The sequence below is a fragment of the Siphateles boraxobius genome, unplaced genomic scaffold, assembly GCF_051911475.1.
Source record: "Siphateles boraxobius isolate OS27281-9 unplaced genomic scaffold, OSU_SipBor_1 56, whole genome shotgun sequence".
NCBI lineage: Eukaryota > Metazoa > Chordata > Actinopteri > Cypriniformes > Leuciscidae > Siphateles > Siphateles boraxobius.
In genome coordinates, this window is record NW_027509182.1 from 1,908,611 (window position 1) to 1,933,942 (window position 25,332).

Here is a 25,332-nt window from a genome sequence, read left to right on the forward strand (position 1 = left end):
GGGCAAGTTCGGGGGTCCTCCTGACGGGAGGAACACCAATCGATGAACAGGTTCCACTTCAACGCATAGAGGCGCCTCGTAGAGGGGGCTCTAGCGGAAGTGATTGTGTCTACCACTGCCTGTGGTAGACCACCTAGAACCTCCACGTCCCATCCATGGACCAGACATGGAGTTTTCAGAGGTCTGGACGCGGGTGCCAAAGAGTTCCCCGTCTCTGAGAAAGGAGGTCCTCCCTCAGAGGAATCGGCCAAGGAGGGGTTGTCACAAGGAGCATGAGTTCCGTGAACCAAGTCCTGGTAGGCCAATACGGCGCCACTAGAAGGACCTGCTCCTCGTCCTCGCTGACCTTGCACAGAGTCTGTGCAAGAAGGCTCACTGGGGGAAATGCATACTTGCGCAGGTCCCGGGACCAGCTGTGAGCCAGGGCGTCCGTGCCGAGGGTTCCTTCGGTCAGGGAGTAAAACCACTGGCAATGGGTCGTGTCTGGAGAGGCAAACAGGTCTACCTGTGCGACTCCGAAGACACTCCAAATCAGCTGGACCATCTGGGGATAGAGTCGCCATTCTCCCGGCAGGGGAGGCAACCGAGAGAGCTCGTCTGCCAAACGGTTGAGCTCCCCTGGAATGTGAACAGCACGAAGCGACCTCAGATGCTTCTGACTCCATAGGAGGAGGTGGGAGGCGAGTCGCGACATACGACGGGAGCGTAGACCACCTTGATGGTTGATGTACGCAACGGTCGCAGTTCTGTCCGTACGGACCAGTACGTGCCTGTGTCTGAGAAACCCCTTGAGGCGACGCAAGGCTAGGCGTACTGCTTTCAACTCTAGGCCTTTGATGTGCCAATGCAGCTGGGGCCCGTCCACAGACCCGAGACTGCATGCCCGTTGTACGTGGCCCCCCAACCCATGGCAGAGGCATCCGTGAAAAACACAGCATGCCTGGCAACCTGGACTAAGGGTACTCTGGCCCGAAGAAACGCAGGATCCGACCACGGGGAGAAGGTTTGGCGACAGTGCGGGTTCACTTTGACCCGGAATGTGCCGCTGTGCCACGCCCACCTCGGGACTCGATCGTGAAGCCAGCGCTGAAGCGGTCTCAAATAGAACAAGCCGAGCAGCGTTACTGCGGCTGCGGCTCTCTGAAATTGTTTCAGTGGAACCGATGTCCGGCCTCGAAAGGACCTGAGGCAGGTGAGCACTGACTGGACGCGTTCCTCCATGAGGCGCGCAGTCTGGGCGACCGAGTCCAGCTCCATACCGAGATAAGAGATCCTCTGCATGGGGCAAAGTTTGCTCTTGTCCCAGTTGACCTGAAGCCCCAACCGGCTGAGGTGCCGAAGCACCATGTCCCTGTGATCGCACAACACATCTCGCGAGTGAGCTAAAATGAGCCAGTCGTCGAGATAGTTGAGGATGCGAACGCCTTGTTCTCTCATGGGAACAATGGGCGACTTTGGTGAAGACACGGGGTGACAGGGCCAGCCCGAAGGGTAGGACTTTGTACTGATACACCCGACCCTCGAAAGCAAACCGTAGAAACGGTCTGTGTCGAGGAAGAATCGAGACGTGAAACTACGCGTCCTTCAGGTGGATCGCTGCAAACCAATCCTGGGGACGGATGCATTCGAAAATGTGCTTCTGCGTGAGCATTTTGAACGGGAGTTTGTGCAGGGCCCCATTCAACACTCGCAGGTCCAGGATGGAGCCGAACTGAATGTTGCGGATGAGCCATCGGGACGGACCCGGAAGCGCTAGCCAGGCCAGGAGCAACGGATCCAGCTGATGTAGTAATTCATTCATTCTTAAGTGCTTTGTTCTAATCGCGATATTAAATAGTGTCTGTAAACCGCAAAAAGGCCGTTTAAATATGAATTGCGTGTATGTGTGTAGGCTAAATGATGAATGAACGACACAGGTGCGCACACGTGCGTTTATATCAGTTATACAGCGCGTGTCTGTGCCGTTCATTCACTCTCGCACCTACATTAGTAAACATGTACATGAACACATCCAAACTATATTGCTATCCTACTAAGATGAGTAAAAATAGACTGAGATATGTTGAAATAAAATGTCTGTATAAGCAACAAACTGCAAATTAACATGCAAATATATTATCATAAACACGATATGTTACAGACTAAATATGAATGTTTAGACAAGATTTCGTGATTAGTTTTGGATAGATTATAAAGTTTTGACTGTAAAAAAAGACTACTGTCGTATTAAATAGGCTTTTGTTTGCCAATTTCTGCTTATATGTTAAATATACTATAGTATGGGATGTTTTGTCAAAAATAAAGTAGGTATATTGAATTATCAACTAAGATGTTATTTAGTGTTTGTACCAATATTCAAACCAATGCATCCTTACCTTTTTTTAATATGTATGATAAAATGTATACTTTTAACAAAGAAAGAATACACTTGAAATATTATATATATATAATTATATAATTATATATATATAATTTATTTTGTCCGAGGTCGTATTCTTTGGTACCCAGTGACACAGCTGTGTGAAAGGCTCATTAATATGCAGCTGGCACATTATCCGGCCTTTGTCTTCTCAGGTGTGAACACGCCTCCATGCATATTTGCCTTTCCAAACAAAAGGAGTCTTATAAAATTTAAATCAATGTATTGTTTTGTGTAAATGATTAGGCAGGATGATGTTCAGATCATTTTGAAGCAAAAATTCTAGGCAACAACACCAATTAGTCAAAAGTCTTGTGGACACATATTTAGTATGTGTTTTGTGGCCTTATTTCAGACACTTTAAGTTTTAGTTTTTTCAATAACCATGCATAAACAATATTCTCTCAAAAATACAAACATGTACATACATCTTGCTCACATATTATGGTAGCCCTGTTTGTGCTAAATAGAGTGTAATTACACCTTTGCAATTAATGTGTTTATAAGCAACTGAAAAAAGCACAAATGTCAGGGCATGTCAAAACATCTCAAGGACCCCAAAAACACCTTAGACCTCAGAGGGTTAAGCCCAAACACGAGAGGCAGTGTTTATGACCATCTTCCTGAGGGAGAAGTTGACCGCATCCAGAAACACACAGGTGAAACGACATCCTGAAAAGGACGAGAAAACCCCGTGGTGCTCTTTTAGAAAAAGAAAAGAAAAAAAAGCTCTTTCGTGTGCCGAGGCACAGAGGGACCACCGCGGCAGACACAACGGGGAAACTGCAAGCCCGTGTGCTGCACTCACCAAATACCAGCCGTCAAAACGACTCTTTCTTCAGAGAGGAAATCGGCCAGCAGTAGGAAGCGATGGTCACTAACGCGCCGTCACACCAGCACAAGAGGATCTTCTCTTCTTTTAAGAGGACTCGTAAGTTTATCTCTCTCTTCAGTACACAGCAGCTCACACAGAGACGGTGGGCTCCGAAGCAAAAAGCATTGCGCAATGTTTACTTCTGCCTTTTATACCCGCGCTGGTAGGCGGGCTGCGGAATGCAAACCTTGCATGCCAATGTCCATTGGCTCGTTTTTAATTCACTCGAAGGCAATTGGCTCCCTAGTGTGTTCCCAATTCGTCAGGGAACTCCCCTGACGACACGTTGGAGTTCCCAGGACGAAAGGGAACTGTTTTATGATTTCAGAAGAATGTATGGATTACTTTTACAGAATGATACTTTTTTGGTCACTGAATGCTTTGATTGTACAGAAAATTATCCCTATTCTCTATTAGAAAGAAAAGCATGTGAGTTTGAAATGAAATGAGGGTGAGTAAACAAAGACTTTTCATTTCTGAGTGAACTATCCCTTTAAGAGTCACAGTCAATAAGTGTAAGTGCACAGCTGTGAGTGACAAATGACACCGTGCTTGATAAAAAATGATTCATCACACTTAAGAATGACGACAGACACTCAACACAAATGGAGCCCAAGTAATGGGCAATCTGTCCTGTCTATAAGAGGACCATCATATTTGTAACAGGCTCCAGAAGGTGTGGCCTTTAAGTGTGTGAAGCATTAAGCTCCAACAAGCATTAAACATATTACATGTTATAAATCAAACCGGATACACGTCGAGTGTCCATGTCACTAATTATGAATTATAAATGAAGCCCACCTCAGGAAGTGAACTGTGAGTCGATACATGTGGTAAGTCTCATGAACAACAGCTGTTACTTGTAAATGGGTGAAACGCATATTTAAGTTTTATACAACACTACTGAGCAGCTCTGTTCCAAACCCTAGTAAGCTGCCATCGCTGTCTACTGTCTACAAAGGCAGCTACCTTCTAAAGAATCCTAACCATCACAGAAGTTACTGATTTGAACATTCTATATAGGCAGCAACATTCATAACAATCATTCACATGCAAACTGCAAACGTCTCGTGAAGTGCGTGAGAAAATTAATTATTTTTGGGGATTCCAATAGTTTGCCGTTAGCATGTTTTTAAGCTAACAATGCAACACTCTAATAAGCACAACAATATACAACTCACAAATAATGGATATGGATGCTATTTTTATCTTTACTTTTCAGTATTGAATAAAATACATTGCTATTAAAAATAGTTTTGAGCACAAAATCAGCAAATTAGAATGATTTCTGAAGTCATGTAACACTGAAGACAGAAGTACTGACTGCTGAAAACTCAGCGTCACAGAAATAAATTGCATTTTAAACTATATTGAAATAGAACAAAAAAGTTATTTTATATTGTAATGATCACGATATTAATATTTTAGCAATTTTTTGAATGGTATTGGATATATATAAATCAGGGGTAGGCAAGTTCGGTCCTAGAGACCGCTGGACGGCAGAAGTTAGTTCCAAAATCAAACACACCTGAACAAGCTAATCAATGTCTTCAGGATTACTAAAGCTATAGGCAGTTGAGTTTTTTTTCAGTGTTGGAGCCAAACTCTCCCACTCTCTAGGACCGAACTTGCCTACCCCTGTATAAATGATATGTATAATACAATTATGCTGCATTCCATTAACCCAATGAATCTCTATTGACAATTGTACACCTCTAGCACTGCATAGAATCATTTCTCCTCAGTTTGGTTGCATAGTGTGCCAGGGGGTATTCCAGAAAGCAAGGTTAAAGGGATAGTTCACCAAAAAAATTATACCATAATTTACTCACCCTCAAGCCATCCTAGGTGTATATGACTTTCTTCTTTCAGCCAAACAGAATCGTTATATTAAAAAATATCCTGGCTCTTTTAAGCTTTATAATGGGAGTGAATGCTAATTTTGGAAGCCCAAAAAAGTACATCCATCCATCATAAAAGAAATCCAAAATGGCACATACCTGTGTTTTCCTATGAGTCATAACTTTACACCACCATTCAAAAGTTATCAATATTTTGATATATTTTATTTAACTACATGCACTCTACCTGCATGTTTAGTCAACAGTGCTAAGAATTCGGGTTGAGAAATCGTGTTGTGATGAACCAAGCTTAAGTGGAAATAAAACCTTGCTGTTCTTAGAACCATTCGGCCTGATGGTGGAATATCAGCTTTAAGCCTGGGACACACCAAGCCGACGATCGCCCGTTGGGTGACTTCGGACCGTTTTTGAGCATCGGCCGACGTAGTTTTCCCGATGTGTTCCGCACCGTTGGCTCTAGTCTAGTTGTTTGGCGTAGGTTTGGTGTGTACCGGGCTTTAGTCTCATGCTGCATTGTCATAGTGTGGTAAAAAATCTGCATTCTGAACAAAGTTTTTTTTTTTTTCATTTTTGTCACCAGGAATTGTAAAAATACAGCAGCCGCACACTCAAAACACTGTGCAAAATCAATTGATTTTGAAATTTGAAATTGATTTTGCACAGTGTTTTGAGTGTGCGGCTGCTGTATTTTTACAATTCCTGATGATTTAATGTAGCAGCACCTCTCTACAAGACATTTTTGACGGATGAGCGGTGGTTCTTTTCTATTTTTTCATTTTTGTCACCAACCTTCCCCTGTAGACTCCATTCGGGATGCTGTGTTGACAGTATCTCCAAATAAACAGTACCGGGGCATCTTAAGACCCACTACACCAGCACAGACAGGCCCTGCTCAACACACACACACACACACACACACACATGCAGCATAGAGGGAGATTAATTCACTGTAGGAATCCAGTAACTACTTACACAGTCCTAATGCTTTCTCAAAGGTTGAAAAAAATTAACTAAATGAGAACAACAGGCTGCAATCAGAGTTTTAATGATTTCGGATATTGCCGTCCTTGTAATGTAGGGTTTACCTGAACCACACACACACACATTATATATATATATATATATATATATATATATATATATATATAATTTATATATATATAATTTATATTCATATGCATTTGTTTAACACAATAATCTGTAATCTTTCCTTAACTTGCCATTGTTTTGTTAATACTAAATAAGTACAATGCTAAATAAACACATTAATGACATTAAACCTGAAATGAATGAAATCTGTGAAACAGATACCTGTGTGGATTCCTATCCGCAGTCGCAGCTGATCGTTGGGTCTGTGTCTGATTTTGAAGGTTTTAACCTGTTCCAGTAAAGCCAATGACATGCCAGCTATCTCACGTGCATGTAGCTTCCCATTCCGCACAGGCAGACCTGACACCACCATATATGCATCACCGATTGTCTCCACCTATAAATACAAGAACATGCACAAAGCCATCTGCAAAAAGTTTTAGCACATTTTTACACCTTTAAAAAAACTGAAGAAAGTTGAAATAATCAAAAAAATACTTTCTCTAGAGAGAGTGCACTATATACTCTATATAGTGCATTATAAAGGTATTCATCTGCATTAATAGGATCAAGCACATTCCACATTGTATGTGTTTGAATTCATTATGCTCTTGGGTTAGGCTAACTCTGCCCCATGAATAGATAATAAAAAGAATGTACAATTTATTATGAAAAGATATAATGACTGCACTGTGAATTAAAAGACGCTCACCTTATATACATCAAAATTATCTATAATGGCATCGAAGCATGTGTAGAGATCATTCAGTAATGTCACCACCTAAAGAGAGTCACAGGACACTGTTAAGAGCAGTATTGATTTGTGAATGACATTAGTATGACAACATTATAAAATAATGAAGGCTTTTGTACCAGATCATATTACTTAAATAACAAAGAAATTAAAAGATAGTTCTAACCCTATCGTATACCTTAAAGGGTTAGTTCGCCCATTTCATATTAATATCGCCCATTGATATTACAGTTTTTACTGTATTAAACATGAGAGGACGCTGGCGCGTTTTGGCTGCCGCTTCTCACTCCGGACGAAAAAGTTTGTTTGCTACTAAACGGTTTTACCTAACGTTACTGACTTTGTCTGGTAACGGTGGTATCTGTTCCTGCCTCAAGATCTGGACTGTGTCTTTGCCTGGTCACCGCATCTGCTGCCTGTCACGTTTGTGACTGTTGTGACCACAAACAAGCTAGCTCCCGGTGTTGCCTTCGGCACATCCTCGCTTTGTTCTGCTCGAGCAGTGGATTACAGCCCGGTTACTGGCCGGCCTGCACTCTGGAGCAGCCTGTCAGCTATGCGACCATTGTTTATGACCTTCCTGCTGGCCTCTCTGTGGCTCTTGTCATCTACGGCTCAGACCATGGCGCTTCGATACACGTCCTTGCAGCTTCTCAGATTCAACCACCGCGCATCTCCTTCACTGGACATCATCTCTACTTTGCAGCAACACTGTCTTCTCCGTCGTCGCCCTTATATCCATCGAGGCTCCTGTCGCAATCTTCTCTACTACTTCAGTGCCGAAAACAGTATTCCATCTTTCTGGTCCAGCCGTATTTCACTCCCGCCTGGACACCGGCGCAACAAAAACATCCGCATACGTCATCCGCGCACTCTTCACGTGACTTCATCTAACCTCCTGCCCGTCTCAACTTCCGCCACTTGGATTTCACAACAAAAGCCTCTTAAGACAGCGCTATTCAATACAAGATCACTTAACAATAAAAGCCTGTTCCTCTGTGAATTCATTATTGACAATAAACTGGATTTTCTCTGTCTTACTGAAACCTGGCACAAACCCATGGACTACATTGCATTAAATCAGACCACCCCACCTGGATACTCCTTCATCGACAACCCCCGTCTGGACCGGCGAGGAGGTGGCATCGCAGTCATTTACCGCAATGATATTTCCATCCGCCCCATCCCCACCCCGGTTGTATCCTCATTTGAACACTTGGCTTTCAGACTTCCTGGTTCCCAATCACTCACTGCTGCAGTCATCTACCGCCCTCCCAAAACTTGTCCATCATTTCTTTCTGATTTCACTGACTTCGTAACTCAGCTGTCCTCTATTTCACCGTCCGTTCTCCTCATTGGTGACTTCAACATTCATATCGACTCTCCGGAAGTAAAATTCACATCTGACTTTCTGGACATTTTAAACTGCCTCAACCTCATTCAGCATGTCACTTCACCCACACATAATCATGGACATATCCTGGACCTGGTCTGTTCCACACCCTCCCTCACCATACATAACCTTTCATTGACCGACCTCACAATTTCTGATCACCTGGCCATCACCTTGGATATGATTACCCCCTTTCCTACCGTCAAACACACAAGAACAATTACATTTCGAAACCTGAAATCCATTAGTCCCATCTCTCTCACCTCCTCCATATCCCATGCCATCTCTACTTCTTCGCTTCCCTCTGATCCAATTGCCTCTGATCTAGTCAACTTTTACAACCACACAATTTCCACCTGCCTCAACCAAATAGCCCCCCTTAAAACTGCCTCAGTCTCCTTCTCCACCTCTGCACCTTGGTACACCCCAGATCTTCACATTCTCAAAAGAAAAAAAAGACAACTTGAAAGGATCCATAAAAAATCCGGTCTCACCGTCCATGCCCAAGCCTACAAACACGCTATCATCACATACAATTCTGCTCTCAAAACTGCCCGGTCCAACTACTTCTCACAACTCACCCACTCAAATTCTTCCGACTCCCGGACCCTTTTCTCCACATTTGCAAAACTGACCAAACCCAAGGACAATATAACCTCCACATTCACTACGGACAATGCAATAACTTCCTGTCATCTTACCACACCAAAATTCATATCATACACTCTTCACTAACATCCACTTCCTCCGCTTCTCCACCCTCTGAATACCAACTCACTCCGCTCACACACCACAGTTTTTCCTCCTTCTCTCCTCTGTCTCCCTCTGACACCTCCAAACTCCTCTCAACCATGAAATTCTCCAACTGCCAGCTTGACCCGATCCCTTCTCCCCTCTTCAAAACCTGTCAACAAATCCTCATCCCTCTCATCACCATTATCATCAACACTTCCCTTATGTCTGGATCTGTTCCATCCCCGCTAAAACTTGCGTCCATCACACCCCTCCTGAAAAAACCTGGCCTCAACCCTGACAATCTGGACAACTTCAGACCCATCTCCAATCTCCCGTTACTCTCAAAAATTCTGGAACGCGCCGTCATCACACAACTCCACCAATATCTCCTCTCTTCTCAACTCTTTGAAACTTTTCAATCCGGATTCCGTCCACACCACAGCACAGAAACAGCCCTTCTTAAAGACACAAATGATCTCCTCATTGCTGCCGACTCTGGTTCCATATCCATCCTCCTTCTCCTCGACATCTCCGCTGCATTTGACACAATAGACCATACTGTCCTCCTCCATCGTCTTAAATCTATTGGCATCTCTGGCACAGCACTTCTCTGGCTCACCTCCTACCTCTCTGACCGTCACCACTTTGTCTCTGTTAACAACTGCATTTCCTTCACCTCCCCTGTCACCCATGGTGTCCCCCAAGGTTCCGTGCTCGGCCCCCTCCTTTTCACCATCTACATGCTTCCCCTCGGTCAGGTCATCCGCCACCATGGACATTTTCACTGCTACGCCGATGATACCCAACTCTACACATCCACCAAATCCATCACCCCGGTTATCCTCTCCACCATCACCGATTGTATTTCCGACATTAAAACCTGGATGGACAATAACTTTCTCAAACTCAACAGCAATAAAACAGAACTCCTTATCACTGGCCCAAAATCGCTCCTCTCTTCTATTCAGAACTTTACTCTCCTTATCGACGGACAGAATGTCACCCCCTCCCTCTCTGTCCGAAACCTTGGTATCATAATGGATTCCACCCTCTCATACCGAACACACATCAACCATATCACTAAACTAGCCTTCTTCCACCTCCGCAACATCGCTCGCTTTCGCCCCTCGCTTACCCTGTCAACAGCTGAAATCCTCATTCACGCATTCATAACTTCAACACTTGACTACTGCAATAGCCTTCTCTACGGACTTCCTACCAATCAACTACAAAAACTGCAATACATCCAAAACTCAGCCGCCCGCCTCCTCACCCACACCCGGTGCCAAGAACACATCACCCCTGTTCTACAGCAGCTCCATTGGCTACCTGTTAATTACCGCATTCAATATAAGCTCCTCCTCCTCACCTACAAGTCCCTCCATAACCTGGCACCGCCCTACCTCACTGAGCTCCTGGAACAGCACCAACCCACCCACCACCTCCGCTCGTCTGGCACGAACCGCCTTACCCTCATCATCCGCCCTAACCGCCGGACCTTGGGGGATCGAGCCTTTGATATTGCCGCCCCCACCCTCTGGAACTCACTCCCTACATCCATTAGAAACTCTGATTCAATAACAAACTTCAAATCAGTACTCAAAACCCACCTGTTCAAACTAGCTTTTCCTTAAAACCACTTTTTGTTTTGTTTTGTTTTGTTTTATTCCCCATGTGAAGCGTCTTTGAGTGTCCAGAAAAGTGCTATACAAGTCTGATGTATTATTATTATTATTATTATTATTATTATTATTATTATTATTATTATTATTATTAAGACATGAAGTTGTATGGAATCCTTACCAGCACTATAGTGCATACACACTGACCCACTCTGTAGTCACCTCCCTGGTCAGAGTTCTGGCCGCTGGAAGTTTTTCAAGAAAGTACTCCCGGTTAGTTTCCAGGGCCTCAAAACTGTGCGTTTTTAAGTGAAAAAATTATTTGCGTTTCAAAGCTTGATTAATTTAACACACATAAAAAACACGCCGGGTCAAAATTCATACCTCAGTTTTAATCGGCACTATTTTCTTTCCATTTCTATCAATCCGCGCTGCTGTCAACGTCAACAGTGTGCACGTTCTGATCAGCTGTTCCATAGTGTTTACACAATCGATTACGAAACGACGTAAAAAGTAGAAAATGAACGATGGTGCGAACTTGTAAATTTCCAGGCTGTGACCACAAGAATGTGACGGGATCACCGTTCAGATTCCATCGTTTTCCTGTTTCGGATATAGCTACGAGACAGCTTTTTCCAGAGGCCAAAACTCTGACCAGGGAGGTGACTACAAAGTGGGTCAGTGTGTATGCACTATAGTGCTGGTAAGGATTCCATACAACTTCATGTCTTAAATTGGCGAACTAACCCTTTAACCTAACCCTAATACCCATATCTTATCCCTAAAACCAGAGGGAAATGTGGGTAAATAAGAATGGTGTAGTAGGACTAACCCTTGTTGTAAGCCTAAACTTGACATTTCCTATCCGTCAGTCAACGTTACATCAGAACTGAACTGGCGAATTTGAATCTCGCCTGAGAGCCCAATCATCTTCGAGTGTAAACTACTCTAAACGAGCCAATGCACATTGGTGTGCGAGATTTGCATCACGAGCCCCACCCCGCGAGGTGGGTATAAGGAAACGCGTGTGCGATCGCACTTCAAGCTTTCGCTTCAGATTAGAGTGATTGTTGCTGTTCTGCTCTGCAATCATCAACGATTGTGCTACGAGTTGGAAGAAGCTCTTTAGTCAAGTGTTGGTTTCAACATTGGTCGCTTCAAGAGCATTTCCTACTGCTTCCTGCCATTCTAAAAGACCATTGTTGCACACTGCAGACTTAAATACAGGTCTTGCAAGTTGTGCTGTGACCATTTCCCTGTGCGCTTTAGCTCTAATAAAAGAGCTATTTCCCTAAAAGTGCAAGCACGGGTGTGACGTTGCATCTTTTTAAAGATGCATACCACTCGTATGTTTCTGGATGTGATCGTTTCGGGATTGCCGGCTGAGACCAATAGCGCCCCACCCCAGTGCCTTTCTTTCTGGAAGTGGACGAAGAGTTTACCAGATCGTGGAAGGCATCTCTTTCTGCCCGAAACCGAGCTAGTGCCTCCTCCTCCCTCACTACCGTCGATGGTGGGTGTGGCGAGCAGGACGAGGCCGAGGGCCGTGGGAGGATGGCGAGAGGCCGGTGGCGTGATTATTAATGAGCGTCACCGGCCTCGCGACATTCTCCCACGGCCCTCTGCCTCATCCTGCTCGCCACAGTGGGGTAGCCAAGGGGTACGTGGAGATCCCCCTGGTGGAGAGCTTCATATGAGACCGCTTCAGCACTGGCTTCACGGCTGAGTCCAGAGATGGGCATGGCAAAGTGGCACGCACCGGGTGGCAATCACCCCGGCCTGTGGCCAAACTTTCAGCCCGTGGTCAGACCTTGCCTTTCTGCAAGTGTCCAAGCCTGATGCCTCCACAACCGACTGGGGTGCCATGTGCAACAAGGCATGCAGCATCGGGCTCCTGGATAGGACCCCGACTGCAGTGGCACATCAACTGCCTTGAGTTGCTAGCAGTACACCTTGCGCAGCTCAGTTTCAAATTGATGCTACACGGCAAGCATATACTGGTCCAAACGAACAACACTGCAGCCGTTGTGTAGATCAACCATCAGGGTGGTCTAAGCCAGGGGTTTTCAAACTGTGGGTCGCAGAGTGGGAAGAGGTGGGTCGCATAGTCACTTGGCTCCAGCTAAATTTACGTTTTAATGAATGAAACACACAAACAGTCTAGGGTTGCTCCATGCGGGTATAATGTGGTCTCCGTAGCATCCCTTACCATAGGTACGCTTTCCCAGTGTTATCCAATAGTCTCACTGATTCTGTCAGAAGGAACAGCAGAGATTTACCTTCTCTGCGTGAAGCCCTGTCCCATCTTCCGCCCCAGTAGGTGCGGGAGGATTAGGTAGCCTACACGGGGTACTGGAAGGGGCAGCAATAGTGGCGCTTTGGTAGGGATCCCAATTCGTTTGTTCAGTTCTGACGTAACGTTGATCGCACACATGCTTCCTTATATACCCGCTTTGGGATTCCAGTTATTCAGTTCAGTTATGAAAAACATCTCTGTTCCCTCCTTCAGGGAACAGGGGTTACTTTAGTTAACTGGATGTTAACTGTAAACCTATCCCTCAAATCTCATTGGTAAATTAGAATGCTGATTGGAATGGAATCACAATTTGAGAGTAGAATGTAGACATGTAGAATTTTTTTTTGTAATTTCAAACAATTATAATAAACAATTGAATGTTTTTCACGTTAACACCATTAACCCACTATATTTATATTACTTTAAAGTGTTAATAATAATAATAATAATAATTTAATAATAGAGGTGCTCTCCTTTTAAATCAGCCAAGATACTCTGTTCAGATATTTCAAGATACTTTCTCTATTTAGTTCATTCTCTCAAGAATTAATTTGGCTATTCAGACGAGAATTCCTCCGATTCCAAAGTTTTTTCTACCGCACCTTTTTAGGTGTGATGAGAACCTGACAGAAATAATTCTACATCTGTGCTCCCAAAACTCAGTTCAAACAGAATGTGTAATACATTTCTATTATGTCTGCAGCTCTGTCATGTCTCATATAGGCTGAGGGAGAAATGACTGCTGTGATGCGTTTCTGCTTGAACTCCGTATGGTCCCCTAAAATTAAAATACTTTCTGCCCCCCACACCAATCCACTCCCCCGTCCCATCTGGATGTACGCCCAGAAAGAGGCCTTACAGAGTAATATATTTGCATACATAGAACAGAAAAGATTATGCATTAAACATGGAGGCCAACTTCATTATGAGGTTGTCATGCTATAACCTTAATCACTGAAACACTGCTGGATTTTATCAATGCATCTTTGAACAGCTGTTGAACAGTGTGATCCAAACATCATGACGGTTCATTTTTGTTGTCTGCATTTGGTATATTTTCAGAGTAACTTTCCAAACTCAGTTGGTCTATTAGTTCAGATTAGAAATCAAACAAAATGCAACAATGGCCTCAAATGTCTAATAATTTAAAGGAGTATGCAACTTTTTCCACTTATGGGCACCCCTAAAGAAATCAATTACTTTTGAAAAATATATTAAAAATCGTGTTTTATTTATAATGATATTCTACATAGTGAATAGAGTTTGCATAGCTATAATCATTTGCATGTTTACGTAGATAATGATTCAGAACTTAATCTCACTGATTCCAGAAACCATGTTTGAGCCTAAATAATATCAAAGTATATACTATATCAGGATTTATTATATGAGTTTTGAAAGTCTTTGCATTTGCTAATCTCATTTGCTAAATCCTCTTCTTTGCAAAACATTATGGAATCCCTGGCATAAAATGTATTAATACACAAGCATTAAAGGAGAATATACTTGACCATCTTGAGGCAAAACTTTGCAAGCTCTCGTCAAAAAGCGATTAACGTGATCATCGTATTTTGATCATCAAAATACATGGGAATGTGAGGGAAGGAATGCCTTTTCTGTAACTCAGACCGAAGAATGCAGCAGTCTAAATCTCTGTTTGACAATATGAAGGTCAGATATGTTGCTTGCAATAGCATTGATGCATAGTGCTTGCATAATCAAAAAATATTGCAGGATAGTTGCATACTAAATATGGTTATGTTCAGTCCAATCACAGATAAACAGATTAGACAAAATATGAAATATATGCATTGATCATTCATTTTGTTTTTACAGAGTAAACATTCCCAGTGAAATAAGACAGATCACAGTAAACTAATGCATCTCACAGAACCTAGCACTCAGAACCAACCTAGCCCTTGACTGTTTTTTAAATACTATATAAGATTATATATAATATAATCTTAGTGGATTTTATTTGTCTTGATCCACAAGAAGATTTTTCACTTCTTGTAAGCACTGATTTTAGAATAATGTTCTTTCATTCTGAAATCATGCTGGAGAACATGATCATCAGGTTTTACACAAAGTTTTAAATCAAAGGGAGGTGTACTAAATACTAAGAAATTCTATGTTATTCTTTGGTCCTCAATATTGTTATGCTAATATAATTTGCACAAAAAAAAAATTTGAAAATACAAAAAGCTTTTTGACCACCGGTCTCAGATTTGTTGTCCCCACTGTTTATTAAATAAAATTATATTTATTAGAATAGTCCCAGAGTTTTGTATCTAAAAATTCTTGTGCAGACCTGTAAAGGTGTACTCTCAGCAGACATTGATGTAAAGCCCACTATGTCACTGAAATAGATCGTGACACTGTCAAAGGCTTCTGCTTGTACGGTCTCCCCTCGCTTGAGCTGCTCCGCCACTGAACTGAGGGAGAATTAGGTTATGACCAAGTGAACCATGAAATTCTTTTCCATACACAAGTCCAACTACAATAGTAGTCATGCAGTAGCAAACAATCAGTTAGTTTAACAATACACAGTTGAAAGCAGAAAATAATTTCATTTAATATATTGTTAAAAGCGCTATATAAATGAAAGTGACTTAATAAATACTTGTCTAGAAAAAAAACAAAGGTATAAACAAATCGGAAATTATTCATAGCATTTTGAAATATGGGAGCTTTGTCCAGCTGGGACTCTCAGACTTTCTGTTAATAAGACCCAAGATCCCAATTGAGATCAATTACTGACAATTGATGTAATTAAAGAATGAAAGATCTTGGTTAATTCAAAGCTATTTTTTTAGAGGGTTAAGTACTCTATAGTTAGTCAGCCTGTTTGCTTCATCTAAAGCCGGTATTAAAAGTTCTCACCACTTACATAATTTTCTCAAAAACAGCCATTTTTAGATAAATCAAAACAATATGGTAGAAGTTACATCACATGCAAGATGTGTAATAATAAGAGAAGTCTTGAACTAATAGCAGTTCTTCATCAATCTCCCATTACAAGTTTAGAAATTGCATAGGAAATATTAAACAACACGTTTCTTACTGTGGAAGGATTTGGTAAAGAAGATTTTCGGCTTTCCGTTTCTCTTCGAGGTAGGCCTGGGTTCGTTCCTCTACCAAGTTCTCCAGGTTATTGGCATACTGTTCCATTCTGGACAGTAAGTTATTGAGAATACTGGTGCTGCCTTCTCTGCCAAAAACAAACAAAAAAACAGACTCTTGGTTCCACATCTGATGTGTAATTATTGCAGATATAGATTATTATAATTACAGCAGAAAGATTACAGCAGAATATTACAATTATATGAGATCACTGTCAAGTAACCAATAAATTATTCAACGAGATGAATTGGAGATATTGTAGCATATGACTTATGAAACAAGCATGAGCATAGTACTGAAAACAGGAAACAGAAATAATACAGTGTACATAAGAAGGAGCAGCGCATAGTTGCATCTTATGAGGCGTAAAACGCAGTTATGATGAAGTGTGGTCGATTCTGGTTGAATCATGTACTGTTGGTGTGTAGTTTGCTGAATCACATTGTTCTATTTTGGGTTCAGATCTCACTTCTATGTGCAGCAAACAAAAAAATCTGTAACACTTTACAATAAGGTTCATTAGTTAACATTAGTTAATTACCTTAGTTAACATGAACTAAGAATGAACAATACTTCTACAGCATTTATTCATCTTAGTTATATTAATTTTAACATGTACTAATACATTATTAAAATCAAAGGTTGCATTTTTTGACATTAGTTAATGTACTGTGAACTAATATGAACAAACAATGAACATCTGTATTTTTATTAACTAACATTACCAAAGATGAACTAATATAGTAACAAATGTATTGCTCATTGTTAGTTCATTCATGTTAGTTAATACATTAACTAATATTAACTAATCAACCTTATTGTAAAGTGTTACCAAAAAATCTAATTATTATTTTTATAAAATGTACAAGAAAAATCTTATACAACAATTAAAAAGTGATTTTATTGCTTTAAATTAAATAAATTGAACATTAATACAATCCTAATATTACAGTCATATTATAGCTACAGTGCAAAAAGTTTAAGCAATGTAACTGTATTGCACTTTAGCAATTTACAATTACTTTAGAGCACTCGTAGATCTACAGAGATTTTCAAATACTACTTTAGTTACTACGCTTTTGGGAAACGGCCTGAAATTCTAGGATGTCTCATGCAATTGTTTATACAATCTACTTCGGCTTATGACGCTTTTCGGAAACACGGCCCTTGTCTTTACCTAGATATCTGATTTATTTAAACTTTCTTTATTGCCAACAAGATGCATTTATGTAATGAAGACTAGGTTGTAGGCTAAGCCTTTTTCGTGAAACATATTAGGCATTTTAGTGCAGGTTTGTCAATGTCTGTCAACTATGACTTAAGTGCCCCTTTGGGGAATTAACAAAGAAGCTTTCACTTAAATCAGTATAGGTTGTTTATCAATGAGCTGTCAGCTGTAGGACAAATGCTGCATTATGTTCAAAGATACAATGCTGCTTCTACTTCATGCACTAAAACACAATCTGCATGGTTTGTTATATAAAAAGTTTTTTTCTTTGAGATGATATTGATTGCATTTCCATGTAATTCCTAGATCTTTCTTTTGTGTGTTTAATTGTGTGAATGAGAATTGGTCAACAGGTCAAAACAATGCAACAATGAATCATTTCAGAAAAAGAGCAAGCATCATTTGTGTAACTGGTCTGTTGTAATGAAGGTGAGGATTTATTTTGAAAGTAGTGATGCACAGATTCCTCAGATTAAAAAAACAGCTAATGACCAGCAGCAATGTCTTACTACCAAGAGCTTAAAGGGTTAGTTCACCCAAAAATGAAAATGATGTCATTAATGACTCACCCTCATGTCGCTCCAAGCCCGTAAGACCTCCGTTCATCTTCAGAACACAGTTTAAGATATTTTAGATTTAGTCCGAGAGCTTTCTGTCCCTCAATTGAAAATGTATGAACGGTATACTGTCCTTGTCCAGAAAGGAAATAAAGACATCATCAAAGTAGTCCATGTGACATCAGTGGGTTAGTTAGAATGTTTTGAAGCATCGGAAATACATTTTGGTCCAAAAATAACAAAAACTATGGATTTATTCAGCATTGTATTGTCTTCCGGTTCTTTTGGGGATCCGCGTTCACGAGTCCGCAGTGACGCTGATGATGTAAGACGCTGCTGACGTGTATCTGGTGCGTCTGCGTATTCGGGTTCAAATAAATATGGCTGGGCAAAAAAATGCAAGTCTTCCTCTGTGTGGAAATCCTTAGACATGTTTGTGAAGATTGTTTTGTTTCCAGCCTGCGTCTCGGAAGCTCGGGCGCACCAGACAAACGTCAGCAGCGTCTTACGTCAGCAGCGTCACTGAACGCGGATCCACAACAGAACCGGAAAACAATACAATGCTGAATAAAGTCCTAGTTTTTGTTATTTTTGGACCAAAATGTATTTCCGATGCTTCAAAACATTCTAACTAACCCACTGGTGTCACATGGACTACTTTGATGATGTCTTTATTTCCTTTCTGGACAAGGACAGTATACCGTTCATACATTTTCAATGGAGGGACAGAAAGCTCTCGGACTAAATCTAGAATATCTTAAACTGTGTTCTGAAGATGAACGGAGGTCTTACGGGCTTGGAGCGACATGAGGGTGAGTCATTAATGACATCATTTTCATTTTTGGGTGAACTAACCCTTTAACTGTCAACATCATGAACTTATATAATAAAAAATAAAGAAATATATGACAATGTGGATAGAAATACAGTTAATATATTGGAATCATCTAATTGAGTCTATTTTGAAAAATTATGCATTTACATATTGCCCTACATTACACAATTAGTTAACACTTTACAATAAGGTTCATTAGTTAACATTAGCTCAATCCAGATGGTTGTCATGGGGGGACCGCACTGTGGTTGCAGCCGTTGTGTGTGCTGACACGTGTTAACACTAGACAGAAGTAGATTTACATCACCATATGGAAAGAAGCGTAAATGGATGGAGAAGCATAGGTTACTGTAAAGCTATGTCATAGTAGGTGCTTATCTTGGCGAAAGCCAAGTTCAAATCAGCATGAAGTTTTAACATCTACTCTCGTGTAATGGAAATCATGAAGATCTGGATACGTCCAGTGACTGCAGTGAATAGTGCTGCTGGCAACAAGGGAAAGACCTTGTGAGAGCCTGGAGAGACAGCTGACAGGAGGAAAGAGACCCCAATGGGGCTGGTAAGGGTTAGTTACCCTTGTCGCCAGTATCCAGCTCTATTTACAGGATGCTGGAGACACCCGCCCAAGGCTTCTGAGAAATTAAAGAGAAAAATACCCCTAGAGTCTGCGAGAGCAGGGGAGGAAGATGACTCAATGTTGGACAACATGGTTAACGACGTTGGAATGGAAACGGATATGAGTATGGAGAGTACTTCACAAAAGACTAGTTCAGGTTCTGCAGTTAGCAAAGTCATTGAACTCCAAGCTTGTGTCTGTGGCTGGAGCAAGGCGACAACGGTCAGGGGGTTGAAGAATCCATCAAGGGAAAATGAAATGCTTGAGAGAGAATTGATTAGTACTTCTTACGAAGTCAGTCAAGTCAGTCGAATGAAATCCAGCGACAGGAAGCAAACCACAGTTCGCAGGATATCAGAACCCCTGTCATAGAGGAGAGATGGGTTTGCACAGTTAGAGATACACACATTGATTCTTGTGAACCCGGTCAGACTAACCAGCATAAGAGAGAAAAGAACCTCAACGGGCATAGGCCTGGAGTTAGATGGCCAAGAGCTTGTGAGAAAACTGCATGGGACACGGTAAACACAGATCTATGCTTTGCATTGGAAAGATTAACTGGTACAGTTGAAAAGAAGCTGGATAAATTTGGGGACATCATTTACGCATATGGAAGTGAGAGATTTGGTGTGGAAAAAAGGAAGGAAAAAGTACAAACTACTGTATCTAGACGGCAGCAGAAAATTGAAGGGTTAGTTAGGAGACAGCTGAGAAAGCAATGGAAAAAAGCCGAACAAAGTCAGAAGGAGGGATTCAATCTCTTACAAAGGGCCATAAAAGATAAGCTTGCAACATTACGCAGAGCTGAGCGCCTACGGAAATGCTACAAAAAGAAGGAGCGTGCGAGGGCTAATTTCTATAAAGACCCATTCAAATTCGTAAAGAAGTTATTCACCAGTGAGAAGAATGGCACTTTAAAATTATCTAGGGTTGAGCTAGAGAGATATTTGGAGGAAACGCATACAGATGCAAAAAGGCATGAGCCTATGTCAATTCCGTCAGATATCCCACCTATCAATCCACCAGAATACCAAATGGAGGTCTGTGCACCTAAGTGGAAAGAGATAGAGCAGGTTGTGAGAAAGGCAAGGGCTTCATCATCTCCAGGGCCTAATGGAGTTCCGTACAGAGTGTACAAGAGTGCTTCAGGAGTTCTACGAATTATGTGGAAATTGATAAAAGTGGCATGGAAAAGCAGGTTGTACCTAGAGCATGGCGCCGAGGAGAATTGATCAGTACTTCTAACGAAGTCAGTCAAGTCAGTCGAATGAAATCCAGCGACAGGAAGCAAACCACAGTTCGCAGGATATCAGAACCCCTGTCATAGAGGAGAGATGGGTTTGCACAGTTAGAGATAAACACATTGATTCTTGTGAACCCGGTCAGACTAACCAGCATAAGAGAGAAAAGAACCTCAACGGGCATAGGCCTGGAGTTAGATGGCCAAGAGCTTGTGAGAAAACTGCATGGGACACGGTAAACACAGATCTATGCTTTGCATTGGAAAGATTAACTGGTACAGTTGAAAAGAAGCTGGATAAATTTGGGGACATCATTTACGCATATGGAAGTGAGAGATTTGGTGTGGAAAAAAGGAAGGAAAAAGTACAAACTACTGTATCTAGACGGCAGCAGAAAATTGAAGGGTTAGTTAGGAGACAGCTGAGAAAGCAATGGAAAAAAGCAGAACAAAGTCAGAAGGAGGGACTCAATCTCTTACAAATGGCCATAAAAGATAAGCTTGCAACATTACGCAGAGCTGAGCGCCTACGGAAATGCTACAAAAAGAAGGAGCGTGCGAGGGCTAATTTCTATAAAGACCCATTCAAATTCGTAAAGAAGTTATTCACCAGTGAGAAGAATGGCACTTTAAAATTATCTAGGGTTGAGCAAGAGAGATATTTGGAGGAAACGCATACAGATGCAAAAAGGCATGAGCCTATGTCAATTCCGTCAGATATCCCACCTATCAATCCACCAGAATACCAAATGGAGGTCTGTGCACCTAAGTGGAAAGAGATAGAGCAGGTTGTGAGAAAGGCAAGGGCTTCATCATCTCCAGGGCCTAATGGAGTTCCGTACAGAGTGTACAAGAGTGCTTCAGGAGTTCTACGAATTATGTGGAAATTGATAAAAGTGGCATGGAAAAAGCAGGTTGTACCTAGAGCATGGCGCCGAGCAGGTGGTGTCTTTATACCTAAAGAAAAAGATGCTACAAGCATTAGTCAGTTTCGTCCTATTTCACTATTAAACGTCGAAGGTAAGATTTTCTTCAGCATTATGGCGCAGAGATTGTCAACCTACCTATTAAAGAATGGCTTCATTGACACTTCAGTTCAAAAAGCGGGCATTCCAGGGTTCTCAGGATGCATAGAACACATCAACGTTATCTGGCAACGAATTCAATCAGCTAAAAAGGAGAGGAAGGAGCTCCATGTGACATTCCTGGATTTGGTTAATGCATATGGTTCAGTGCCACATGAGCTTCTTTGGGCAGCATTTGATTTTTTTAGAGTACCAATGTCAATAACAAATATAGTGAAAGCCTATTTTGGAGATTTGCAATTTAGTTTCTCAACTCCAAAATTCAGCACCGCATGGCAATGCTTAGAGGTTGAAATAATGGCAGGATGCACCATTTCTCCACTGGCTTTTACCATGGCAATGGAAGTAATCATTAGGGCATCAAGATGGGTATTAGGAGGAGAGCGCTTGGCTTCTGGGATGCGACTACCAACAATCAGAGCATACATGGATGACATGACAACCATGACTACAACAGTAGCCTGCACTAATCGGTTATTGGGGAAGTTAACAGATAATATTGAATGGGCACGAATGCAATTTAAGCCCTCTAAATCAAGGAGCATCTCGATAGATAAAGGAAAGGTAGTAGATAAAACATTCTTCATTAATGGTGAGGCAATACCAACAGTTTCTGAGAAGCCAGTGAAGAGTCTTGGGAGATGGTACGATGGGGATCTAAAGGACACAGTTCGAGTGGGAGAAGTTAGACGACAAGCAGTGGAAGGGTTGAAGAGCATAACAGGCAAACTAAAACTCTGGTGCTTTCAGTTTGGTCTACTGCCAAGGTTGCTGTGGCCACTGACTGTGCACGAGGTTTCTTTGACAACAGTGGATAAGCTGGAAGCGTTAATAAGTTCATACATCAGGAAATGGTTGGGAGTTCCACGCTGCTTCAGCAGAGTGGGACTTTATAGTAAAGGAGTATTGCAGCTGCCAGTCTCTGCTTTAACCGAGGAGTTTAAGTGTGCCAAGGTCAGACTGGAAATGACTTTAGCAGAGTCACACGACAAATGTGTAAGGGAGGCAGCCCCTGTGGTAAAAACTGGTAGAAAGTGGTCAGCAAAGAAATCTGTAGTAGAGGCAAAGGCTGACCTTCAAATTGGGGATATTGTGGGACAGGTACAGCATGGAGGGGGTTTTGGGCTCAGTTTAGCTCCTCCTAAATGGCACAAGGCAGGCCCAGCCCAAATGAGGAAGCTGGTAGTCAACGAGGTGCGAAAGCAGGAGGAGAGGATGAGATGTATAAAGGCCATTTCCCAGGCCAAGCAGGGAGAGTGGATGAGATGGGAGAGTGTGGAACAACACAAAATGGGCTGGCAAGACCTTTGGTCAATGGAAGAGAGTAGGATCAGCTTCCTTATTAGGTCAACATATGATGTTCTCCTATCACCGCAGAACCTAAACCTCTGTGTTCATCACCTGCCACATTAAGGCACATTTTGACAGGATGTAAGGTGGCTCTTAGCCAAGGTCGGTTTACTTGGCGCCGTGACCAAGTATTGTGATGTTTGGCTTTAGCATTGGATGGCAAGCGTAGTATGACCAATAAATTGGCGCCTGTTCTAGCAAAACATTACACGCAGAAGACAATATTCCTCCGCCCAGGCGAGCAACCACCAAGAAAAGGTGCTAACACCAATTCTCGCCCAGGACAACTGGAAGCTGCTAGGGACTGGAAGATGCTGGCTGATCTTGATCAATGGCTTATTTTTCCACCTGAGATTGCCACCACTAACCTACGACCAGATATTGTTTTGTGGTCTGGATCAGTACGCATTGTTCAAATGATAGAGTTAACAGTGCCATGGGAGGATGCGGTAGATGAGGCATATGAGAGGAAGAAACTGCGGTATGCTCATCTGGCCACTGAAGCAGAACAGCGAGGATGGAGAGTCCAGGTTTATCCAGTGGAAGTGGGTTGTCGAGGTTTTGTGGCACACTCTACAAACCGGTTGCGGAGAGATTTTGAGATTTTGGTTAGGTCTCAGCAGGAGGAGGGATATAGAGGTCAGTAAGCTGGGCTGAGTTGAGTGGGGGACGGAGGGGGGTGACTCTGAGACGCCAGAGTCACTGTCGAGCCCTCTTGAGGTGTCGTGGACTAGTCGACGAAACACTGAGGACGGAAGGTGCCCACTTGAAGACTCTAGAGATGTCCCCTACTCAGCTAAATCCAGAAGGTTGTCATGGGCGGACCGCACTGGTGTTGCAGCCGTTGTGTGTGCTGACGCATGTTAACACTAGACAGAAGGAGACTTACATCACCATATGGAAAGAAGCGTAAATGGATGGAGAAGCATAGGTTACTGTAAAGCTATGTCTTAGTTGGTGGTTATCTTGGCGAAAGCCGAGTACAAATCAGCATGAAGTTTTAACATCTACTCTCGTGTAATGGAAATCAGTTAACTACCTTAGTTAACATGAACTAAGAATGAACAATACTTCTTTAGTATTTATTAATCTTAGTTAATATTAATTTTAACATTTACTAATACGTTATTAAAATCAAAGGTTGTATTTGTTAACATTAGTTAATGCACTGTGTACTAACATGAACAAACAATGAACAGCTGTATTTTTATTAATTAACATTAAGAGTAATAAATACTGTAATAAATGTATTGCTTTGTTAGTTCATGTTAGTTAATACATTTAACTAATGTTATCTAATGAACCTTATTGTAAAGTTATACCAACAATTTTAAGTAGACTTATTGGTCAACTATCCATATTTGGTAAGGCATATTTGAAAATATAACAAATGTAAGTGATGTGTAACAGGGTGCAGTGCTTACTTGTTAAATTTTGCAATGAAGATCTTGATGTGGCTGAAGTCAGCCCGTTCTGCAGGGTCTTCAGCCCAACAGCCTTCCATTAAGATGGTCAGCTCCTCACAGTGAAGGCTGTTATCTGTGGTAGGCCTGAAGTACGGCTTCTGGCCATTCCGCACCTTTTGGATTATCTCTGTAACAAAAAACAAAACAAAAATGCTTGTCAGTGGTGTACAACAAATTAGTTTTAATGTACTTGTTGTTTGAGGATGTTACCTTTGGGACTGAGATCCATGCCTTCAACATAAAATGGGCCGTTCCTTAGTGCTATCTCCTGTAGTATGATCCCAAAACTGTACACATCTCCTTTCTGGGTTCCTTGGGGTGGATGCCTATCATATATTAGCAACTCTGGAGCCGTCCATAGCTTTTCTGAAAAATCAGTTCGGTAAGCAGTCACAAAATACTTTATCAGCACTGGACAACAGTCAATTGATGTTTCATGCGTCAAAACAGATTCTTACTTGCATAAAGTGCATGTGGTGAGTCTTCATTTTCACAAGAGGAACGGAAGCTTGCCAGACCATAATCTGTGATTTTCAAAACGAAGCGGCTATCCACCACACAATTAGATGATTTCAGATTGCCATGGGAGCCAATGTAACTGTTGTGCAGATAATTCATTCCCTGGCAGCACAAGTATTAAACAGAACATTATGTCTTTGCCCACAGTTTATGGGGCAAATAGAGCAGAATACATGTGAACCACTGAAAAACATTCTGTAGCGTATAATGGTTTCATGAGAAAGCTGGACATGTAAAACAATGAAGGTTAATCGTGTGTATTCCATATT

General features: G+C 41.9%; 1 protein-coding gene across 1 annotated transcript in view; it reads right to left on the reverse strand.

Annotated features, from left to right (window-relative positions):
• npr2 (natriuretic peptide receptor 2) overlaps positions 1 to 25,332 on the reverse strand; it is a 98,246-nt gene that overhangs the window by 12,738 nt on the left and 60,176 nt on the right. The window contains exons 13-20 of the mRNA XM_077206337.1: positions 25,003 to 25,165; positions 24,755 to 24,910; positions 24,503 to 24,671; positions 16,109 to 16,255; positions 15,356 to 15,479; positions 6,957 to 7,025; positions 6,467 to 6,641; positions 5,945 to 6,043 (exon numbers count right to left, since the gene is read on the reverse strand). Coding sequence (XP_077062452.1) covers positions 5,945 to 6,043; positions 6,467 to 6,641; positions 6,957 to 7,025; positions 15,356 to 15,479; positions 16,109 to 16,255; positions 24,503 to 24,671; positions 24,755 to 24,910; positions 25,003 to 25,165 — 1,102 coding nt within the window. The remainder of the gene's footprint in view (positions 1 to 5,944; positions 6,044 to 6,466; positions 6,642 to 6,956; positions 7,026 to 15,355; positions 15,480 to 16,108; positions 16,256 to 24,502; positions 24,672 to 24,754; positions 24,911 to 25,002; positions 25,166 to 25,332) is intronic.